At 41.7% G+C, this 23,595-nt stretch overlaps 2 protein-coding genes and 1 long non-coding RNA gene across 6 annotated transcripts; 2 read left to right on the forward strand and 1 right to left on the reverse strand.

Moving 5' to 3' along the window:
* The first annotated feature begins 3,821 nt into the window (after positions 1 to 3,821).
* On the forward strand, positions 3,822 to 16,251 carry LOC4325820 (protein HASTY 1). 4 transcript variants are annotated; one of them, XR_010742065.1, is made up of 22 exons: positions 3,822 to 4,190; positions 4,900 to 5,001; positions 5,898 to 6,041; positions 6,147 to 6,227; positions 6,319 to 6,388; positions 6,508 to 6,578; positions 6,668 to 6,831; positions 6,910 to 6,981; positions 7,078 to 7,315; positions 7,690 to 7,752; positions 7,835 to 8,110; positions 9,099 to 9,212; positions 9,340 to 9,466; positions 9,556 to 9,725; positions 9,984 to 10,082; positions 12,982 to 13,085; positions 13,193 to 13,490; positions 13,618 to 13,850; positions 14,087 to 14,587; positions 14,663 to 14,809; positions 15,230 to 15,441; positions 15,823 to 16,251. XR_010742065.1 is itself a non-coding variant. In XM_015756086.3 (22 exons), exons 1-21 carry the CDS (start codon positions 4,083 to 4,085, stop codon positions 15,422 to 15,424), a joined length of 3,525 nt encoding a protein of 1,174 aa, XP_015611572.1. In that variant the 5' UTR covers positions 3,822 to 4,082; the 3' UTR covers positions 15,425 to 15,441; positions 15,823 to 16,251. The 4 variants fall into 4 exon arrangements, 2 of the variants coding, with proteins under 2 accessions (XP_015611572.1, XP_015611561.1); XR_010742064.1 differs by having other exon boundaries at positions 15,230 to 15,413; XM_015756086.3 differs by having other exon boundaries at positions 14,663 to 14,957.
* Positions 16,252 to 16,948: 697 nt separating this feature from the next.
* On the forward strand, positions 16,949 to 22,642 carry LOC107276036 (putative wall-associated receptor kinase-like 16). Its single transcript, XM_066311683.1, has 4 exons — positions 16,949 to 17,122; positions 19,255 to 20,107; positions 20,456 to 20,605; positions 21,204 to 22,642. The coding sequence occupies exons 2-4, from the start codon at positions 19,264 to 19,266 to the stop codon at positions 22,385 to 22,387; spliced, it is 2,178 nt and encodes a 725-aa protein (XP_066167780.1). The 5' UTR covers positions 16,949 to 17,122; positions 19,255 to 19,263; the 3' UTR covers positions 22,388 to 22,642.
* On the reverse strand, positions 17,401 to 23,352 carry LOC9269059 (uncharacterized). Its single transcript, XR_003242333.2, has 4 exons — positions 22,958 to 23,352; positions 22,728 to 22,856; positions 17,758 to 18,266; positions 17,401 to 17,650 (listed from the first exon to the last, which is right to left on the reverse strand). It is a non-coding gene; the product is annotated as an uncharacterized lncRNA (long non-coding RNA).
* Positions 23,353 to 23,595: the final 243 nt, after the last annotated feature.

Genomic DNA, 23,595 nt, shown 5'->3' on the forward strand with positions numbered 1-23,595 from the left:
TGGTCTAAACTGGTGTGGTGAGGCCACCAGAGTTGAAAGAGAAAGAAAGGATGAGGGGCATTTCAGTCCATTCATATAGCAAAGGGTATTCTAGCGTGTAGCATTTGTTTGAAAGTGGTAATAATTTAGCGAAGCCAAAATACATGAGGGCACGATAAAACTCACGTTAAATTTGAAACTTACAACAATGTGTTCTTCAATTCTTGATCAACTCTATCATTGTGAGAATGGGACCACCATGAGAATGAGGTCGTTGCTTGCATTCAGCTCCTAGCGGTAATGCACAAGCTTTGGCACTGGCCACAGCTTCTAGCTTTCGAGCCGCCAAGTGTTTGTGTTCCATGCTTTGATGTTGTATGTGTTCTCAGTTTCTCATAATATTTCTGATGTGATGGATTAATATTATATATGTTACAAACATTGTTTGCTTACTATTTAATCTATATGTACATCTTATATGTATGCAGACATGCCATTAATTTATCGTAATTCACATGATCTCAATATAAATAAATGCATTGCGTGTCTGACCTACTATCTTGCCATGAACATCTTAACATTGCGAGGAAGAGAAAAACAAGCACACTCCGTTCATTCATAGTTAAAGGCAAAAGCCAACCCAATAATACTAATATTGTACATATCGGAAATAAGCAATATTAGTGTTGGAAAGTAAATAGACGATAATGTGTATGGAGAGGGGGGAGGAATTGGCATTGATACTTAGTGATGGTTAGATACCTTACCTACACGGAAGGACTTCCAAAGTGACCAAGCTACCTAACATAAAAATATATAAAAGGAGTGAAAGAAAAAAAAAGGGACAATTGCTTATTTGACCACGTTTTGAACTCTAACTACCAATTTGACCCTACTTTTTAGAGTTTGCTTACTTGACCCTCCTTTTCAAAAATGAAGCTCCCGTCTGACCCTGTTTCTACTAGTCCGTTAAGTTTTGATTTAAATAAAAAAAGAAATGCAACTAATATTCATAATACCCAGAATACCCTTAGAAAACCCTATCCATCCACCCAACCCTATCCACATTTCTCTCTCTCCTTCCTCCTTCCTGCTCACTCGACTTGTGGCGGCGGCGCTGAGGGGGCGGCGGCGGCGACTGAGGGGGCGGAGGGAGGGAGTGGCGGCGGCGACGACTGAGGGGCGCGGAGGGAGGGAGCGGTGTCGGCTGAGGCGGCGCCGGCGCGGGATGAGGGAAGCAGCGGCGGCGGCGGCTGAGGGGTGTGGAGGGAGAAGATCCACGACGGCTGAGGGGCAACGGCGGCTGAGGCGGCACCGGCGCAGGATGAGGGAGGCGGCGCCAGCGCAGGCGTGCGGAAGAAGGGAGGAGGCGGCGGTGGCGGCACCGAATCCGCTGACCGCAGCTCGAGCTCCACCGCCCAGACTCACCGCCGCCACTCCTCGTCGTCGTCGTCACCAGGGCCAGCGCCGTCTCGCCTTTCGCCACCTCTCCCTGTGGTGGATACGTGGAGGAGAGGACAAGAACTCGCCGCGGCCACTCGTCGTCGTCGTCGTCGTCGTCATCACCAGGGCTGGTGTCGGCTCGCCGTCTCGCCTTTGGCCGACTCTCCCTGTGGTGGATCCGTGGAGAAGAGAGAAGAGAGGAGAGGAGGAGAGGAGAAGAGAACTTACGTGTGGGTCTCACATGCAATAAGGTCAAATGAGTAAGGGCAGAAGAGATATTTTGTGCTTCAGTTAACACCGTTAGATGCCCTTAACAAAATATGGTCATACCATAGCTTCGTTTTTGAAAAGGAGGGTCAAATAAGCAAACTTCAAAAAGTAGGGTCAAATTGATAGTTAGGGTTCAAAACGGGGTCAAATAACCAATTGCCCCGAAAAAAAAACCTCCTCTACTACTATTGTTGTTTCTTAGGCCCTTCACAGTGAGCCACCATGTCACGTAGATTCGTTGTGCCACGTAGGATAGATGATGTGGTGGAAGAGAGAGAACGTGGGGTGAGGGGGGCATTGCTTTGTGAGGTTTTCTCAGGTCCAAAGGAAGAGTCGAGTTCCTCACCTGCAAAAATAACTGGTGATAGGCAAAAGTGGAGCATGTGCAAGAACCAATGCCGCAAGCAACCTGCGCGCCGCTATCCTGCCGCCCCTATGACCTCACTGCCTCAACCAAAAAAAGGGAGGGGATGCCCTCGCCACCCACTAGAGGAAGTGGAGGAGCCGATGACGGGGCTGATCTACTGCGTCGCCACCCGGCGCGCCCGATCTATGTTGCCGGAGCCAACGTCCGGAGAAGGAGAGCAGCTTGAGCTTGTCCCATCGCTAGATTTGCCTGCCGAGCTTGCCGCTGACCTCGTCACCATCTCCCACTTTGTGCTGCAGAGCTTGCCGTCGTTTCCCATTCTGTGCCGCTCACCTCGAGGCAGCCCCACCGATCTCGTGCCCCGCTCCTACGCTGCTATCATTGTCGCCGTCTCCTCCTCCATGCCGCTGACCTCGAGGCGGTCACGCCGGTGCCCCATCGAGCTCGGCTTCCTCCGAGCGATCTGCGCTGCGATGGAAAGACACTTAGGCGTGGTGGCTGGAGTGGGGGAAAGAGAGGGATGGTGGTGGCCATAGGTGTCGATTTCCCCTCCGCCCAGTGTTGGGGAGGGAGGTGTGGTTGTGGTTGGCGGCAGTGGTGTCGTCTACGGTGTGAAGAGTGTAGAAGGGGTCAAGGGGCTAACAGAGAGGCGACGGTCCAATCTGTCCAGTGCCGCTAGGGAGCTCGTCGCGAGCTCGTCGCCGCGCAGCCGAGGGAGCTCCTCGACTGCCGGCCCACCACCCTTCTAAGATTCTCCGCACTGAGATGGTGCTGACGTCGATGCCGGTGCCGGCGGGAGTTGAGAGGAGAGGAAATCAGATGATTGGAGAGGTTAGGTGGGGATGGATTAGATTTTATATTATTGTGTAGATTTTAGGGTTCCAAGTGTAAACTTTTGCATTAATGTAAATTTAAAGATAGTAGGGACTGTAATGCAAAAGTATATAAGATCCCACAATAGGTTCTTTGCATTGCGGAGAGCGTGATTTCAAAGTGCTTCATCCTATTTAGTGCCCTTAGGTTCCTCGTATGAGTAGCTTGCATTGCTAACAACCTTCTATAGTTCATTTGGTCTCTAACTTCTCAGCTGGCTTTATACTTTGGGATATCTTTAAAATTTCTGCGGTAGACTTAGGATCAAAACAAAACCAATAAAATAAAGGGTTTGTTGGAACCATGCCACCTTAATTTTGCAAAATTTGAGATATGCCACCCGTATCTCAATGACATATAGGACCCACATGAGTTAATGACATGTGGGTCAGGGTGGTATATCACAAATTTTGCAAAATTTATGTGGCATGGTTCAAATTTTCCCTAAAATTAAAATACACCCATATAAAAGATCAAGGGGCTGTTTGGTTGCTTCCCAAACGTTGCCACACTATAGTTAGGCAAGTTTGACTTTTGGTGTAAATGTTTGGTTGAAGCCAAAGATTTGGCATGCCACACTTTTCTACTCTCATGGCCCACATGTCATACACTCATTTAACAAAAATTTGCCACAAGTGTGGCTCTCTTTTTTGGTGCCACAAAAACTATGGCATACCACACTTGTAGCATAGAAGTTTGGTAAAGTGAGTAATCCATCCAAACAGCCTCCAATTCTTTTCAACATGTTATTAATCACACACCCCATTAAAAATAAGAACGCAGAAAGAGCCAGGAGTAAACACAACCGCCTCACGGGCCAGTCCACCGACCATTTCTACCCCTTTTCTCCTCCGCTTCCTTTTACTTGGCTTGCCCCCTACTTCTCCTCAGTCCTCACCCACTCTCCCCTCTTCTTTCCTCTTTCTTCCCCCTTAAACCCACCCACACCAACGCAATCCAGCAAGCCCCCACATCAACGCCGCTCCGGCCGCGCGCGACGCCGCCCAACCCAAACCCTAGCGCGATCCCGTCTCCCCCCGGCCACCGCGCCCTCCGCCGCACGCCAATGCGCCGCCTCCGAACCCTAACTTACTCCCTCCGCTAGCACTCCCGCCCACCCGCCGCCGCCCCTTCCCCTTCGCTGGTGGAGATGGCGGCCGACCCCGCCGTAGCGTCCGCCGTGGCGGCGATCTCCGCCGTGATGGACTGGCGCTCCTCCCCCGACGCCCGCTCCGCCGCCTTCGCGTACCTCGAATCGGTCCGTGTGCCGCCACCCCCTCCCTTTCTCGTCTCAACTGCTGTGGATGCTCTTTTTTTTTTTAAAAAAAATGGTAGGGTGGGGAGCGCTTTGGTGATGCTTCGCTAGGATGCTTGTTGTTTAGCTTTTTCCTAATTTTGTGTTCTACTATTTGTTTTTACGGGTTGATGGGAATATTGATGCAACACGGCCATTTTTTCTGTTGATTGTATATGTATTCAACAATCACGAGCTTTCACGAGTTTTGATCTTCGTCAATTTGCACACGATTGGTCTATAAGTGAACTGCCCACACTTTTCCATTTGCTGACGCATTCAACTCAATATGATTTTAGAATACTGAAGCATGCAAGAGGTCTCCACTTGGAATGCTGGCTGACGAAATTAAATGAAAAGTTGCAGTTCACTTCTTTTCCATATCTGAGGTCTGAGGGAACCTCTATGTGAGAGCGATTGTTAGAAGTATTAAGTGAATTCTTCGCCCTTCTCTAATCAGCTTAAGCTCTTTGGTGAACTAACTGGTGCATTCAACTCAATATTCTAATCTCTACTCTTTCAGTTATAGTGTGTAACCGTTACTGCTCTGATTAGTTAGTTCATTTCATGGATAATGTTTTTGCACATTTTCGCTGGTATAAGAAAAATCCTGTGTTGCCTCCTTGTCCCAAATGTAATGCCATTGTTTGACAATGAGACTTTTGAAATGCAGGTTAAGACAGGAGATGTCCGGGCATTGGCGAACACATCATTTTTATTGGTCCGAAAGGACCAGTCTTCAGAGGTCCGACTGCATGGTTTCAAAATGTTGCAGGTGCGCTTGTTGTAGCTTGCTATGCCAAACAGTATCGGCATACCAGTTAATTGCCAAAAGCTACACCACACAATTGAATATGATCTGAAATCCAGAAGTTCTTTTTTTCTAGTGATCAGCATGCTGTTTTGACTTCCTTACTAGAATCAATCACATGGCCAATCGAACATATGATTGACCATATGGTCTAAACTCCTTGTTTCTAGTAAATCATGTACATTTGGTATGCACTTTTCCTTGTAGGAACATGATTCTTCTTATCACTAATAAATTGCTCCATCTTGCTTTTGTTACTAATATCTACAGCAGCTCATTTTTACCATTGGTGTGTTAGTGCTTTTTCTCACTTCTACTACTCAACTTTTAACCAATTTCAGCCTCCTTCGACCTACACCATCTGACCCCCTTCCTCGAACCAGTTGATCTATTTTCATGGTGAACGTGACTAGGATATCCTTCCAGGCTGAGACCTTTTTAGGATGAATGACCATTCTCAAAAGAAAAGGGCCAGTCATTATTTACCCTCGTAAACATGACGCCTCATTTCCATAGCAGTACACATCTACAATTGTTAGTGCATCGCAGAAAGTATTTTCTATAAAAAGAAAAACCACTAGTATGGTCAACTTGATTTTCCACTGTTAAAAAAAAAATCTTACATACGACGTGAGTTTTCCATTTAGAACCGTTTTATCAATCTCACAGTCATTGCCTCAGCAATGCTTGTATTGTAATTCTCTTAGAGCTCTAAACTTGATATCCTGTGATGACTGTGGCCATAATGCATTATTTACTGCTATTTCGGTGTATGAAAAATATTTTTCTCTATTAGGAGCTATTATCTTCTTGTATTTTAGTATGGTCATAACTAATGGTTCTGTTGGTAACTTTTACAGCACTTGGTGAGATTGAGATGGGAGGAACTCAGTGTTGCAGAACGAAATGAATTTGCTAATTTGACTGTTAATTTGATACCTGAGGTTGTTGGTCCTCATGAGGAGTGGGCTTTGAAGAGTCAAACGGCTGCATTAGTAGCAGAGGTCCCTTACATGGCTATTCTCATATACTTTTGTTGAAACCTTTGTACTGCGACAATATTTGTTTCTTTAGGTACATTCTTTTTTAGTGACCGTCTTATCTTGTAGGTAGTTAGAAGGGAGGGAGTTGCTTTGTGGAATACTTTACTCCCATCTATTGTTTCGTTGTCAAACAATGGTCCTATTGAGGTATGCTCCTTGCAGCTTTGCAGCTTTTTTCTGTACCTCTACCAGTCGATATATTAAATTGCATTTTATTTTCCTTCCCTATAACTGTTAGGCTGAGTTAGTTGCCATGATTCTGAGGTGGCTTCCAGAGGATATCACTGTTCACAATGAGGATTTAGAAGGTAAATTCTATTTGCTTACTTCTCTGTCCTGATCACTTGAAACTGTATTCACTTGAAGTGTCAAACTCCAAATAGAAACTTTGTCTTTCTCCTGTTAAATTGTTAATTACATGCAACAGGTGATAGACGTAGGGCATTGTTACGTGGTCTTACTGAGTCGTTGCCACAAATCCTGCCGCTGTTATATTCTGTAAGTTTTTCCTTTATTTGTCGAAAAACGGAGGCTCGTCATTTTTACAACATACTAATGTAAGCATCTTGTAATGTCTCATTTTGTAGCTACTTGAGAAACACTTTGTAGCTGCTTTGAGCGCGCACACGAATCAGCAAATGGAGTTGGCTAAACAACATGTTGGGACAATAACTGCTGTGCTGAATGCTGCCAATGCATATGCTGAATGGGCTCCTGTGACAGATCTCGCCAAATATGGTTTAATTCATGGGTCTGTATGCTTGAATTTTTCTTCCATGTTTGGATGGCTTTCTTTCCCCTTTATTTTACCAGCAATTCCATTTTGCAGATGTGGATCCTTGTTTTCTTACAGTGATTTTCGTCTCCATGCTTGTGAATTCTTTAAAATTATATGCCAGAGGTACTGAGAGGCTGATGCATTTTTCTTAACCTATATTTCATTCTGTCGGCACCTTTTCTGATATGTTATTGGCTTGTCCAATGCAACCTAGCTCAGGAAACGGCCTTTGGATGTCGCGATTGTGGAGTATGATGCAGCAATGAGCAACATTTTCCAGTTGTTGATGAACATTGCACAAGATTTTTTAGTGAGATCCAAGATGCAGCCCAACGTTATTGATGTTAATGAATACGAGTTTGCAATGTGTATTTGTGAGACAATGGTTGCTCTCGGTTCTTCTAATATGCAGTGCATACTAGCTGATGTAGCAAGGACTTTGCACTTCCTACAACAGGTGCGCAGTTCAAAATACACTTCTCCATATATTTCTTACACGAGATTAATGCTTAATGCTGCTGTGCAGCACCTTCTCCTCTAACTATTTAGTAACATAAAGTTTAGTTACTACTACCTCCATTCCACATTATAAGACATTTTGGCCTCTCCATCACTCGTCTAGATTCACTAAAGTACATATGAATTTGGACACATATATGAAGCACATACATGGATCCATGCACTGATCTATTGAAAACCCAAAACATCTTATAATATGAAATGGAAGAATTAACTGATTCACGTGTGCATGCCTAAAATTTCATAACACCATAGTTTGTCGTGTCTACATGTTGCATCATTCTAATGTTAATTTATTTTGTTTCCTCATAGATGCTGGAATATTATCAACACTACAAGATCACGCTTCATTTCCAATCTTTATTATTTTGGCTGGTATACCTCTGGTCTCTTCTTGCATAGTTAACATCAATGCAATACCATTTTTACTTAGAATGTTAACATGAGCTATGTGTAGGTGGTCTTGAGAGAACCATCAAAAGCTAAGTCTGTTGCACGTGTTTCTAGTGACACCCCTGCTGCCGGTAATTCTGCATCTACTGGTGGTGGTTCAACTGAAAGGGAGAAGAAAGGGGTGTCAGTATTAATCACTGATGAAATGTACAGTACAATTTTGGATGTTACGTTCAAAAGAATGCTTAAAAAAAGTACGAGTGCATCTTCAGGGCTGTTAGAACTATGGAGTGAAGAGCTAGAGGGGAAGAGTGACTTCTGCAACTACCGTGCCAAGCTGGTAGGTCTTGTTTTCTCCTGACATGTAAAAACTGTAGTTGCTGTTGCCTCTTGCTTAACATTCAACAATTTCATGAAGTTGCCTCATTCAGTCGTTATATCCTTGGAAAAAATTAAGAAAAACTACTGACACTTATTTTGGCATGCAAACCTGATGTATCACAACACAAATATCAGTCCAATTGCACTCAACTTTTCTGGAATAGCCTCGCAAACACCATCTGACATCTACAGCTTTAGTCCTTGGGTTGTGTTCTACATTTGGTTGGTCCCTTGGTTGATGTGTATGTTAGACAAGGATATTGACAGAGTTCAGACACACATGTTGTTGATCAACATCCACATAATTTCAGCTGTTTAGGAGCCAAGGGACACGGGACATCGTGAGTGCCTGCCTGCCTGCTACTTGGAGAGTTTGCCTGTTATCATAGAGCTTGTTTAGGTTCTTAAACTATTTATCAACTAGAGCAAGCAAACTGCCAATCTGCTTGGTCAGTTTGTTACCAATTGCAATCAGCATGTTCTTTGTTTGACGCAGAGCAGCAAATTCTCTGGCATTCATCAAGTTCTATGCTGCAATTTGTTTTAGTTCAAAGTGCAAATTTTCCTCAGTCGAATCTGATTTTACTTTAAGTGCAAGTTATTTGTTGAGGCACTGGAGCAGTGCTGCTCACCGAGGCAGCCACATAAGTTCATGGGTATGCCTATTAGGTATTCTAGCTGAATAAAAGCATGATTGTTATTCTTTTACGTTCAGCCACGAGGCAGCCACATAAGTTCATGATTGTTAGCATGGGTACATATTGTCATATGCCATTTCATGCTACAAGTATCCATTTGTCTTTTGTGACAACATGCATTCTTTTTCGCAGATTTTCAATATGGACATGTGATTTGTGGCAATGCAGGATATTTGCCATGCAATTAATTTTGTACTTCCACAAATCATTTACTACTTAATTAACAAGTTCCCTGAATTCTTCCTGCAGCTGGATCTCATAAAAGTCATTGCATCTCAAAGGCCTGGTATTACAGCAACAAGCATTGTACAGAGAATAAACATTGTATTTGGAGATGCTAATGAAGCAACGAAATCATCCCAGGTTGGATACATTACCTACATATATTTGCGACATCAATTTAATGGAGTCTTGCAATTTTGCTGAAAGAAAGTTTTACCTTCTATTTTTTTGTTGTTGTTGTGTAACTTGAGTTAAATATCCATGCCAGGATCTTGATGCAATGGAAGGTGCGCAGCTGGGGCTGGAAGCAGTTGTTAGTGCTATATTCGATGGCTCATCTGATTATTCAAAGATTGACCAGGACACAAAATTCCAAATTCACAGGATCTTTGAAGGTTTCAGCTGTCTTTAAACTTTAATTTAGGTCTGCTGTTGGATACTTGGATATACAATGTTCTTACTTTCATTTTTTTTTTGTGACCAGGCTTACTTCAGCAGCTTCTTTCTTTAAAGTGGTCACAACCAAATCTTGCTGTTATTCATGGTCACTATTTGGATTCTTTGGGTCCTTTCTTGAGACATTACCCAGATGCAGTTGCCTGTATTGTGAATAAGCTTTTTGAAATATTAACATCTCTCCCCATCACAATTCAGGTACATTTTCTAGGCTGCAGCAAAATACCTAAGCAATACACATTAAATACCCTGATGTTACGATGTGGCAAATCAGGGACTTTGAATCCTTCACTCCAATTCAATACTATAGAAGACTTCACAGAAATGAATATAGATGTGGACTTTTCATGCGTTTTATTTCTCTCCTGTTGCTTGTCAATTGCTATGTTTTGAGTTACCTGGTAATTAATAACATGTTATGTATTTACATTTTTGTGTCATTTTCTGTATCAATAGGACCCTTCAAATAATTTCCGTCAAGCTAGACTGCAGATCTGCTCATCATTCATTCGTATATCAAGAGCTGCTGATAAAGCACTTCTGCCTCACATGAAGGTTAGGATTTGTCCCTAATTGGTTTCCCATTTGATCTCACATGCAGTTGCTTTGAGCTACATTTAGTTGTATGGTAGACAACTTGCCATTCTTCCAGCGCAGTTGTGTTTTTGGACTTCTAATATGATGTACTTCCTCCGTTTCACAATGTAAGACTTTCTAGCATTGGCTACATTCATATAGATGCGAATAAATCTAGGCATACATATGTGTCTAGATTCATTAGCATCTATATGAATATGGGTAATGCTAGAAAGTCTTACAATATGAAACGGAGGGAGTAGTAGTTACAAGTAGAAAATGGGTCTTCATGATATTTGAATTGCAAAATGAGGGAAATTTACCTGGGAAGTACATTGCTCTTATTTACGGTCTTGGGTTGTACATGCTCTCAAGTTTTATCAATACACGGTTATTGTGACTTGATAAAGAATCAGTTTGTGAGTACAATGCTGTGTTGCAAAGTGAAGTCTTGCATCATACATCATAATCCCGGACACCTAGGATACAAATAGCTGTAGTACGTGGATGATTTTCCACTTTTTTTGTACTAATTATTCTAGTAAGAATTTATTATGGATCAAAGAAGATACTCTTTTCTAGTGATTAATAACTTAATATCGATAAGTAGAAGAACAATCCATCAGTGCCATACTAAGATTCGATTAATTTAGTTTTGTTAAAATTTTAGTGTGATCTTGTTGATGTGACTATCTATTTCCACTTTTGGCATAGTGTAACAGTGTGAATTTCTTTATGACCATTGTAAAGACATTTAAGTGCAAGCAGGTCATTAACATCAAAATACATTAGTTATGCAACATAGAGCAACAGGGATAAATGCTGCAGAGACCAATAGTGACAATTTGAAGTATGGTGCTTTGAGGCAGTGTCATGGGCATTGGGCCGAGAGACTGAGCCATTAGCAGCTCAGTACCAGGTGAGTTAAACATAAGATTAGATCGAGTCCTTACTTAGGGGCCAAGTTATTCCATCTATACAAGGATGGGATTGTGTCTATTATCATTAAGCAATGAATCAGAATTAGTCTAATCTCTCCCCAAATGTTCTTCTCACCAACCTAAGTCTACATACCTTCCTTAGCAGCCTACGCTGCCTGGCTATCATCCTGGCAGTGATTATCCCATCGTGGCCTCAGGTCGTGACAACTTGGTATCAGAGCCACTCACCATGGCTTCCGATACTGAGTGAGTTCTTTGTATCATGGTGAGCCATCTGGTGTATCCGGTGGATGAAGAGCTACTCCACGAGCTGTTTGATGGCTATGGAGCAGAAAAGAAGATCCACATACTCTAGATGGGAACACATGAGGAGGCCTCTGTTTGGTGCCTGTTAGTCAGACCAGTTGTTGAACAGGCTGGACTGTCACTGGTCTGACTAGTGGATCGCTAGTTATAACCGTGTTTCATACAAGCTTTAAATATATTTGTGTATGAGAGTAACTAGCTTTAAATATGGAAGCATAGAAATGATTGTGTTTAATGGGGCTAATCCTAGTGTTGTGTGTGGTTTTTGGTGCGTGGCTGGAGCTTGTGAGTTCAGTGAGTTTCTTAGTAGGTCTCTCACTCTGGTTGCGTAAGTTCGTGTTGAGTTAATTTTGTTTTAAGTTCAAGACTTGTATGTTTGGGGTGAGTGGGGGTGTTTCAGCTTCCCTTGTGTTTTCTTCTCTCTTAATGAAATGATACACAGCGCTCATGCGTATTCAAGAAAAAAACTCAAAAGGGAGATAAAGAGAGGGAGGGAGATTTATGGATTATATGGTGTAGAGCTGTCCTGTGTTGATAGTATGATATGTGCTAGTATTTCTGAGTTCTGAGTTAGTATTCGTATGTAAATATAACAAGCCGAGCTAGCTAGGTGGTACCCGAGGCAGGATTGTGCTCTGCTGATTAGAGATTGAATCCCCCTGCATGACCCTTTATTCATGCCCATTTAATTAATGGTTTGACTATGCGGTCCTTTAGTGGCCCATGTGTTCCACTCCTGTGCTTGAGCTGCTTGCTGAGAATTTCCTGGTTAACTGGTTTTCATGTGGAATTGGCCAGTTCAATTGTTTTTTACTGGTAGCATGTCTTTGAAGCAAATTGAGCTGTTTGAGATTTCTGTTTGAGGCTGTCTGATTTTTCTTACTATGGCTGGGTCAAGGTAAACTAGCCTAAAGATAGCAACTCGAGGCTCGAGGGATTTGTGACAGATGATGCCAGCTAGTCCCTGAGAACCTAATCTAATGTTTCCAATTAATCATGGTAACACTTTGTATAAATAAGATCCTATCCAAAGTCCAATGTTTATCAAGGCTTTACCCACAAATCATATGCAGACCAGCAGCTATAATCTAATCAGTGATTAGGAGGCCTAGACGACGTTAGGTGGTGCGCCCTTTAGAACATTGATCCTATCAAATCAATGTGTTTACTGTACTTGATAGCTTAATCTGCAGCTAGACATTAGCTGATAGATCCTATACTCTCTCTAGCTTGTTGCAACCCTAGTGTGCCATCTTGGCCCTAATGGAATGCATGTCTATTGCTGGCTGGCAGCTATAGCATGTACATGTGGCAGTAGTTTATCCAATTACGATCCCACTGAACTACATAACATTTTTTAAAATCGTCGTTGCAAAGATTTATTGCTACAGTTCTACAATTTATGTTAACAAGGTAAGAAATGTGTGTTGATGAACTAAGGAAATCAGTGTGGCCTGTCTTCAATGTAGGGTAGCAAATGTGTACATGAACAAAGTAAGAAATGCAGTGTGCTATCAAGATTGCCTTAATTTATTTTGGCCTGCATATTTTTGCATTCTATAGTCCTGCTCACCAAGTCACCATAGCATCTATTCTCTTGTGGTCGCTGACAATGATTACCAATTATGCAGAACATTGCTGATACAATGGCTTATCTTCAAGGAGAGGGTCGCTTACTACGTGCTGAGCATAACCACCTCTGTGAAGCGTTTCTTGTCATGGCATCCTCTGCAGGGTATTTCGGTTTCTGCACCTTTTCAGATTTATGTCTTAACATTATGTTATTGTGACATTGTCAATGTGGGTTCCATCATATGTTTGGATCTTCTACCTTATTTGTAGGATTCAACAGCAACAGGAAGTCCTGGCTTGGTTACTAGAACCTATCAACAAAATGTGGACGCAAGTGGAATGGCAAAATGCATACTTGTCTGACCCATCTGGCTTGACACACATGTTTGCTGACAGCCAATTTATGTGGTCAATTTATCACAACATCACATTATTTGAGAAGGCACTCAAGAGGGGTGGGTCCAAAAAATCTGCATCAGCTCCACAAGCACTGGCCACAACAGTGGTAACTGCTAATCTGCATCCAATGTGTTCACATCTACCATGGATTCTGCCCCCTCTGTTAAGGGTAATTTGGCACTTCTTTCTTGCCAACACATCATTCTTTTTTTTGATGTAATTACTATGTATTGGTTAAGCTGATAGCTAACTATAGTTTTGACATCACTATTTTTCCCCTTCTCCCTGATCTTCAGCTGTTGCGATGCATACATATGCTTTGGGCCGAGCCCTTTTCTCAGTCTCTGGCAGGAGAAGTCAAAGCGGCAAAAAGCATGACTGTGGCGGAGCAGACCAGCCTTCTTGGGGAGACAAATAAACTCACCAAAGGCCAGGTTGCATCTGCTGATGGATTGTTGGATGTTCAAAGGGAGGGAGAGTCTAAGGAAAACACCATAAGGAACTGGTTACGCGGGATCCGTGACAGTGGGTAAAAATTTAACCTAAGCATCTGGTCTTTCATATGATCAAATTTCTAATTCCTATTGATAGTTATACTGGCTATAATATCAAATAGCCCAGGTGAATTCATGGGATTAACATTTCTGATATCCCTTAAAATATGAGAATGGTTGAGCTACATTTATCTGGAAAATTTGCATCTTACACTAAGACCCATTTGTCCTGAAATCTGTCTTTGACCCATCTGAACATATCATACTGCAGGTACAATGTTATAGGACTATCGGCTAGTCTTGGGGATCCATTTTTCCGATGCATAGAGGGTTCCTCCATCACTGCTGCTCTTATGGAGAACGTGCAAGCTATGGAATTTCGGCATTTGCGCCAACTTATCCACCTTGTTATTATTCCTTTGGTTAAATATTGCCCTCCTGAACTGTGGCGGATGTGGATATCGAACCTTTTACAGCCATTATTTGTCCATTGTCAGCAAGCTCTTGATTTCTCTTGGTCCAGTCTTCTTCGTGAGGGCCGGGCTAAGGTTCCTGATAATTTTGGTAATCTTTCTGGGTCAGATCTGAAGGTAGAGGTAATGGAAGAGAAATTGCTTAGAGACTTGACTCGTGAAGTATGTTCCGTTCTTTGGGTTTTAGCATCACCAGGCTTGAATAGTGGTCTTCCATCCTTAGAACAACTTGGACCTGCCAACCGGATTAATTCTTCTCTTAAGGATCTGGAGTTGTTTGTTTCCAGCTCTATCACTGGGTAATACAAAAATTTCTAGCCAGCTGTGTGCTACCTCTCACCTCAACAAAAGACTGATTTGCTATCCTTTTGCAGATTTCTTATGCTTAATGTCTCCACTGCTGTTCCTGCATTGAGGATAACTGTTGAAGTGTTCAGTTGGACAGATAGTGAAGCAGTCACAAAAATTATTCCTTTTTGTGGTGCATTGATTCACCTTGCTGTTGCAACAAATCGGGCTGAGTTGAGTCAGTTTGTTGCGAAAGATCTATTTTCTTCCATATTACATGGCTTATCTGTTGAGTTGAATTCCATTACGAGTTCAGAACTTGTTGGACTTTGTCGAGAAATATATATCTATCTCTCAGATAGAGATCCCGCACCTAGACAGGTATTTTTGAGATATATAATTGGGCAAAAGTAACTGCTGAATGAAAATGCGATTTAAATATCTTGATTTCACATAATTGGCTTTCTCTGCAACAGTTGTGCTGTCGCCTTTTTGAATTTGAAGCTATGCATATGTTTTTACAGAAACATGTATTATCACAATTTGAAATCTACAGCTGCTTGCTTATACAATAAAATAATTACACCACTTATAGCAGTGGCTTTCATAGAAATTTTGAGCATTGGGACTAACAGGAAGTGCTTTGCTTGTAGGTTCTTCTGTCCCTCCCACACATGAAGCAGGAAGATTTGCTAGCCTTTGATGAGTCTTTGAGCAAAACTGCAAGTCCAAAAGATCAAAAGCTACTTATGCGAAGCTTACTTTTGCTTGCTTCAGGGAACAAATTGAGAGCTCTTGTTGGTCAAAAGGCTACTAATGTTATTACCAACGTTACAAGTGAGAACTGACTTGCATTTCTTTTATGGTAATATGTTTATTCTATTATTGCGTAATGGATGAACACAACGTTGTTTTAATAAACGGAAATAAGTACATTAGCTGAAAAATTGAATCATTTTTCTTGTCGTTGCCTTTGTTTCATAGTCTGCCACTACTCAAGGATTTTTAAACCGAGTAAAGTGGAGATCATCCTGCTTGTACTGTTTTCATTCTTCTACCAACTAGATTCTTCTATTAACTGACTGAATACTTTTGAGCCCTCCTTGCTAACTTTTGATAATTCCATTGCCAGCTTTTTGTTATACCATGCAGATTGAGCACTTGTTTAGTTATCATATACTCAGAGCTAGTTTTGAATATGGATTATTCTACTCTGTTAACAAACGTTGCTTTCTCTGATGTCCAGCTCGAAACCGGAGCTCTGCTGCACGCCATGGACTTAGTGCTGAGGAAGATGACCACATTGGATTAGCTGCACTATCATCATAGAACTGACCAGCTAAAGTTGTTTTCTGTACAGAAGGGTAATGACCCTATAGATTGGTAATGTGGTGGCAAATTTAAAGGCGAATATCATATCCTTGCTGCATTGTCAAATAGGAACGTATGCATGGTTGAGTTTATACACAAGGTGCCATCATGAGCAAAAGAGAAAAAAAACTTGATTACAGCTTCTTTCCCCATAACATTGTATATGCCCTTGTGCATAGCGCTTCTATGCAGTATGTGCAGAACAGTGGAATGTACATGTATTACTGATTTGCTCCTACCGACCACGTTTTGCCGTGGTTTAAAGAAGGAATTGCCTCAATTTAGATTTGATCCTTACCAATCATATTCGAGTACAAATTTGTTTGACTGACCTTTTTTTTACCCCCTAGCTCTAGGCAGTTCTTGAGTATAATATGCTAGCGGTTAGTACCATACTGCCAGCTCTGATACATTACTGCCTGTTGGCCGTGGCCACATGAGACGATGCATGTGTCCCGTAAGTTATTTGAAATCACCCATTTGTTTCTAAGGAGGTCAGCATGCACGAATTAAGTTGGCATCAAAAGCAATGCTCAGTTTTGTGGACGGCGTAGAGTTTTGTGGCATGCATGACCGGATTTATATAGTTACACCAGCTGACCAGTGAGTATGTGCTGGATTTATATAGTTTACACCAGCGAGTTCATGCGTGTAAAGGTTACTACTACTGCTCGCCCGTCAAGGAAAATTGTTACTGGCTGCAAATGACTAATAATTTTGGCGATGATTTGTTGCGAGGCTTCAAGTTACTTCCCAAGTTAAAATCAGGATTCTAGCTAGTGTCCTGTGGGGCCTTGTTCTGCGACGTTCCATGGGTTGATTTGACTCAAATCTCAGGACTTGAACAACTCTACTGAGTGATCACTGAGTCGTAAATGAAAACATTAGCTCGCGAGGTTGAAAAGGTCCAAAGATTCTTCTTCCTATCGTGCGGAAGGAGACTTGACCGAAGCAGTACGTAGACTACGGGTATATACGCTAGCTGCGGCCGAGAATTACTTGTAGGAGACCCCTACACTCGCTGGCCCTCTCTAGCTACCGCCAGCCATTGCTCCCAGCCAACCATCTCCTCTTGCTCTGTCTTTGCAGAACACAACTGGAAGAGAGGAAGAGGATAAGAAGGTGACAGGAATTGGAACATCGAAATCGAATCTCTGCCCTGCCCGTCACCCAAGGTAATTTTGTTCGAAATTTATCCATTTTGGATTTGAATCCGTCGTTCTTTCCTCCTCCCTTACAGTCTGCGTAGGTAATTCGATACATTACGCATCCCGCTGAGATGCTTACAACCTCTTTTTGCGTCTTATTAGATCGATCCAATCCTTTGAAATCATTTTGCATTATCTGACGAAGACATTTTGTCATTAAAGGATTGGTTAGGGAAATGTCAGAGACGCTGGCTAGAGCCGTCGGATCGTACTGTAATATAGTATTGATATGACCTTGTTCGGAATACATGAATAATTCTCTTGATTTATACATCAGCTGAAATATATCATGTGATCATCGTTCAACATTGTTGTGTTCAGACAGCCCAGATACTAGTACTAGGTATTTGCAACTCAATATCTACTTGACGAGATCACCACAAAAAAAAAAAAAAAGAGAGAAGAAACTCACTGACCATTTGTACACTTCCAATATCCCTGGTCTTCGCCTTAGCCAGATCCCACAGATTCTTGCCAGTTTTTTTTTTACTGTACCTGCAAGGAACAACCACAATGTTCGCTTAAACCATGAGGTTCATTGTAAGATAACCCAGGAGGTGACATTACTCCTATACAAGTTATACAAACAAGAAACGTATTACCTGATCATCTCTGACCATGAAACCATGACCAAGTAGCAGTGTTCAAGAAGGTGCTAGGCGCTAGTCTGGCACCAGGGTGATGCGTAGCGCCTAGAGCCAACTTGGGAGGGAGAATTGACCAGGTCCTAGATAGTGAGTTAAGTATACAACATAACAAATTGCAGCATGCCAACATCCAACTTGTAGAAAATACATGTGTTTAGGATTTGAATATTTGATTCTACCATTTGTTTGATAGTTGCCAACATGCCAAAGGCTGAAATCGGCAACTTACACCACAGCAGCAACATGCATCCAACTATCCAAGCAGCCGCCAGAACCAGACCACCACCACCACCAGTCAGCCGCCTAGTTGACTAATCGCTGCTGCACCTAGGCGCCAACGTGGACCGATGTTGACCATCGCGCTGACGTGGACCAATGTGCTATTCGCAGCGCTGAGCTGGTGCTTGGCACCGAGGTGCCGCCTCTAATGGTGATTTTTAGAACACTGCCAAGTAGCGCTAAGCCTGCCACAAAACAAAAGGTAGCACCCAAGAAAACTGATGGTATATGGCCAAAACTTGGCAAGTACTGTCCTAATCCCATAGCAGTTGAGGCAGAGACAGAGGATTGCTTAATTCAACTCACTGTCAATGCTAGTACTTGATAAGGATCAGAAAAAAAATAGAGCAATTAAATTGGATAAATGTTTCACTGTCAGTTAATTTTGTTTAATAATAACTTAGTGCACCATAATTAATCCTGTACAACAGTTATTATTTAAATTTGAATTGATATTTGCAGTAAGAGCCATTTTGCGGCCCTTGACCGTAATTAATTGCCAAAAAAAAGACATACAACTACGATTCAGTACAGACAATATGAAAGTAAGCAAACATTTGTTCACTATTGTATTTTCTTTTTCTGACAGACAACCAAGATATGAATATCTATTGTTGTTTGGCCTTATATGCAAAATGAACTAACTATGGTTGTACATAACACATGGTTTTCGGAATAAATGCCACAGTTGGTAAAAGATAGTTTGATACCACTGAAAGTTTACTCGTTTAGCTTTAGAGAAAACACCATGAAAAATTTCTGGTCATGTTGTTGCAGCTCTTCATCACCATTGAAGCCACGTTACTCTAGATTCTGAACCTAATGCTCTCGGTAGAGATGGCTTTCCCTTATAACATTCTTGCAGTCAAATATTAAAAGTTATCTCACTAGTATGTGCAAAAATGTTATGATTCATCATGAAAATACTTTTGCGTAGCTATATTCTTAATGATTTTAATGAGAAAAAAAATCAATGATCAAACATGAGCATTGAAGATTGCATCAATGGCATTAATGCCAAGTAAAAAGAACTGGTGAGTTGTAAGGTTAATAGGCAACATGCTGCTTTGGAAGTTTTGGAACTAACAAGCCATTAAGTTTGTTTGCTCTGTTTCATTTTCTTGCCTTTAAGCGCCACTTATAAATAAATTTCTCTACAAACATCATTTTCAGAGAGTTGATATGGCATCAGCGATACTGCTCAGTATTGCAATCATGGCACAACTATCATCTATATCAGCTCAGCCGGCTCCTGGATGCCAGTCCCATTGCGGTGATATGGAAATCCCATACCCATTTGGCATTGGCACAGAGTGTGCTATCGAACCGGGCTTCGTAATCTATTGCAACAAGACTGCTGATGGATCTATGAAACCATTCCTTATTAATGTTGAGGTCCTAAATATTTCGTTGCTCCATGGTCAAACTAGGGCACTAAATGCCCTGTCGACATATTGCTACAATGATGTAACAAAGTCAATGGAATCTAGCCGATGGTCACTTGACTTTTCAACATGGCCATACCGGTTCTCTAATCTGCACAATAAGTTTGTAGTCATTGGTTGCAACACTCTTTCATACATCTACAATGGAGAGTATACGACAGCATGTGCATCAGTCTGCGCAAAAGCCCCTACAAATGACTCATGCGATGGTGTTGGCTGCTGCCAAAATAACATAGCCAAGGGATTAAATAGTTATAACGTCACGTTCTTCACTGTGTACAATGATTCGTCGAATTTGCAGTCTAACCCATGTAGCTACGCAGCACTGGTGGAAACAGACACGTTTAGGTTCAAAACTGAGTACGTAACTACTATGAAGTTCAATGAGACATACAATGGACAGCAGCCGGTGGTACTAGACTGGGCAATTGGGAAGGTTGGATGCAAGGAGGCAAACATGACTTCTTACGCATGCCGTAGCAAACATAGCGAGTGTGTAGATTCGATCAATGGACCTGGGTATCTATGTAACTGCACTCTTGGGTATCATGGAAATCCATACATCACTGATGGATGCATAGGTCTGTTTTCCTATTTCCTAGAATGTCTCTTTAGTTCATCAAAATCATGAGTGACAAAAAATATGAAAAAAAAAAAGAAACAACAATTTACAGTCTATCCTTGTTTGTTTTTTTTTTGCTCTATAACGCTCATATATTCAGCACTTTATTTCTTTTTCTATTTTTAACTCAAAATGTTGGTAGGCACATATATATTTTTCTACTAGTTTTTGAAGGGTTGTTTCATATCTTTCAACAACATTGCAGCTCAGGTCATCTCATAGTTGTAATATCCATATTCGTTTGATAGACTAATTTGCAGTCTTATTTGCATGGGCCCAAATGATCTGTTCATTTTTTGTAATGTAGATGTCAATGAATGTGAGCAAAATCAAAGCCCATGCCCAAAAGGTGCAACTTGTCGCAATACAGAAGGATGGTACCATTGTTCTTGCCCTGTGGGAAGAAAGTTGGCAAAGGAAACAAACACTTGCAACCCAGACATCAGCCTGATCATAGGTAAAGACCTAAAAGTTAGGAGCCTGATTTACCCTTCTTAAAACTAGATAAGCTGCAACCCTACACCCAACTCTATTCTATTACAGGAAGCTATAATGCATAAGTTTAGCTGTCAGAATTTCAGCATTATGTAAAGGGCCCCTTATTTAACATGTACATATTTTCCATTTGCACAGTATCATAGAATTGACAAATAAATCGGTGAATGAATAGAGCTGGAAAGCATATAGCAGCATGGGCATGTGACTGGTGTAAGGATCATCTACATCGAAAGAATGACGTCTTCCTCTACTTGATCCTTAGTCATAAAATATCCCTCAATTTTTATGATCGTCTTAGCTTTTGTTTATATTCGTGTCCTCTCCTTTTTAGGAATAATTTAGAAAAATATGAGAAACTATCAAACCAATATAATCGACAAAAGAAATTAAATTAAATCCAAAGAAGACATAAGTGATTATAGGTAGAATCATTATGTTGTAGTATACTAACATCACCTTTCAGTCCACCACAGTGAGTCAGTTTGACATGCTTTTATTGTATTACATGCAAATACATGATGATAATGTAACAAGCCTTTTTATACTCTTTGAAGCAGGTGTCAGCATTGGCTCCATTGTTCTAGTGATTATCATTTTCTTCGTGCGTATAATTTTTGAGAGAAGAAAGCTTACAGATGTCAAGAAAAAATACATCCAGGAACATGGAGGGCTGCTATTATTTGAGAAGATGAAATCAGACCAGGGACTTGCATTTAAGGTGTTCACTCAAGCAGAACTAGAGCAAGCAACAAACAAGTTTGAGAAAAGCCAGATTCTTGGACATGGAGGACATGGCACAGTGTACAAGGGAATAACTAAGGATAACATTACAGTGGCAATTAAAAAATGTGCACTAATTGATGATAGACATAAGAAGGAATTCGGTAAAGAAATGTTAATACTTTCACAGATTAACCACAAGAACATTGTTAAGCTACTGGGTTGCTGTCTTGAGGTGGATGTCCCGATGCTAGTGTATGAGTTCATTCCAAATGGAACATTATTTGATCTTATTCATGGCAAGAACCGTACTCTTCATATCCCTTTCAGTTCTCTCCTAAGAATTGTTAATGAGGCAGCTGAAGGGCTTGCATTTTTACATTCCTACGCAAATCCACCAATTTTGCATGGTGACGTGAAAACATCCAATATCCTTCTTGATGAGAATTACATGGCAAAGGTATCAGATTTTGGCGCCTCCATATTAGCACCAAATGATGAAGCGCAGTTCGTGACAATGGTTCAAGGAACATGTGGATATCTGGATCCTGAATATCTACAAACATGCCAGTTGACAGAGAAGAGTGATGTGTATAGCTTTGGTGTGGTCATCTTGGAGATCCTTACTGGGCAGATGCCATTGAAACTTGAAGGTTCTGAGCTACAGAAAAGCTTGTCATCAAGCTTCCTATTGGCAATGAAGGAGAATAATCTTGAGGCCATGCTAGATAGCCAAATTAAAGGTCATGAGAGCATGGAACTGCTCAGTGGACTTGCTGAGCTAGCGAAGCAATGCTTGGACATGTGCAGTGAGAATAGGCCATCAATGAAAGACGTAGCTGAGGAGATTAGCAGACTAAGAAAACTTTCGAAACATCCTTGGATACAGCGTGATAGTGAGACAGAGGGCTATCTCAGTGGACCATCAACCAGTAACTTTGAAATTGAGCAAAGCACTGAGTACACAAGGAAGGACGAACAAATGCCCATAAACCCAAGCACTTCGTATTTTATCCGGTGATAACAATCTGTTACAAGAGCTTTCCTGTTTTCCTTATTGATTCTTAACATTATTCTTTCCAATTCACTGGTGGTTCTATATTGCAACTGCACAATACTTTCTGTTGGTATAATAATTTGTCGTTGTATATGCCCACAACATTTTTATCATTTACCATTATTAAACGTATTCTATTATAGTGGCCAAACCATATCTCCTCAGGTAATGTTGTTTAAATATTCAACGGAAGTCTTATAAAGCTCTCAAAACATTGCAGAACTTGGTGTCTGCTGAAGTTTATGTTTCCCTTTATTTCACAAATGCGACATGAATTTAATCACAAAAATGACAAGGAACTTACTTGGGGAGTTTGGGGTGTTCTCAGTCCTTGAAAGGCATTCTCTATCCTTTCCACCAATTAGCAAGCGATGTCTTCAGATGTGGCATATCCTCTGGTTGTGCAAAAGCAAATCAATTCGTCTGTCCCCTCCTGCTCGGAAGAAAAAACTGTAAACCAAACCCGATACACAAAAAAGGGCCGCTCTCACGGATTCGTTCAATCGATGTTGACGAAATTTGAAGGACGGATACCTGGAATGGTCGGAATCGATTTGCACCGGCTGGATGGGATCGGGACTGAAATCGGTTCAGAGGCATCAGAGCCAAGAGGATTAGGTGCCAAGAGGATGCATGCATCCTCTGAATGCAGGAAGGAAACGTGACCGTGCCGCCGCCGTTCGTCCGTTCCTCGCCTCGCAGCCTCCGCCTCTCCCCGTCGGCCATCGGACGCCGAGCCGTCGTCGTTGTCTGCCCGGGTCAATCCGCGGAGGATGGAGGCGTAGACCACCGCGAGGCAGGCGCCGAGGCCCCGACCGGCGACCGTGTCCTCCCGCGGCGCCGTGCCTGGTTGATTTCCGCCCTGCCCCTACCCGGCTACTCGGCTGCCCCAAACCTGGTTGATTCAAGTGTACCCTTGTTACTTTGTCACCCCATTATTTGGTTCTATTCATCCTCCTTAAAACTTTTAAAACTTGAACCGTACTATAAGAGTTCATTGTCTCTTTGATTTTCATTTTTATAATCTTTAAAAGTTTAACGAGATCATTGTCTCTTTAATTTTCATTTTTATAATTTTTAAAAGTTCCGTTAACCGCTGCCACTATACTCCTCTGCAGCCCGCTTGCTGCCTCCTCTTTTTATTGTAATTAGGGTTTTAAAAATCAAATATA

The sequence above is a fragment of the Oryza sativa genome, chromosome 1, assembly GCF_034140825.1.
Source record: "Oryza sativa Japonica Group chromosome 1, ASM3414082v1".
Classification (NCBI taxonomy): Eukaryota; Viridiplantae; Streptophyta; class Magnoliopsida; order Poales; family Poaceae; genus Oryza; species Oryza sativa.

Excerpts from the sequence above, each read along its gene's own strand:
- LOC107276036 (XM_066311683.1), top strand. The coding sequence starts at position 19,264 with ATGGCATCAGCGATACTGCTCAGTATTGCAATCATGGCACAACTATCA. Across the intron at positions 20,108-20,455 it reads CATCACTGATGGATGCATAG|ATGTCAATGAATGTGAGCAA; the intron begins GTCTGTTTTCCT and ends TTTGTAATGTAG. Across the intron at positions 20,606-21,203 it reads AGACATCAGCCTGATCATAG|GTGTCAGCATTGGCTCCATT; the intron begins GTAAAGACCTAA and ends TCTTTGAAGCAG.
- LOC4325820 (XM_015756075.2), top strand. The coding sequence starts at position 4,083 with ATGGCGGCCGACCCCGCCGTAGCGTCCGCCGTGGCGGCGATCTCCGCC. Across the intron at positions 9,726-9,983 it reads CTCTCCCCATCACAATTCAG|GACCCTTCAAATAATTTCCG; the intron begins GTACATTTTCTA and ends CTGTATCAATAG. Across the intron at positions 13,851-14,086 it reads CGCGGGATCCGTGACAGTGG|GTACAATGTTATAGGACTAT; the intron begins GTAAAAATTTAA and ends ATCATACTGCAG.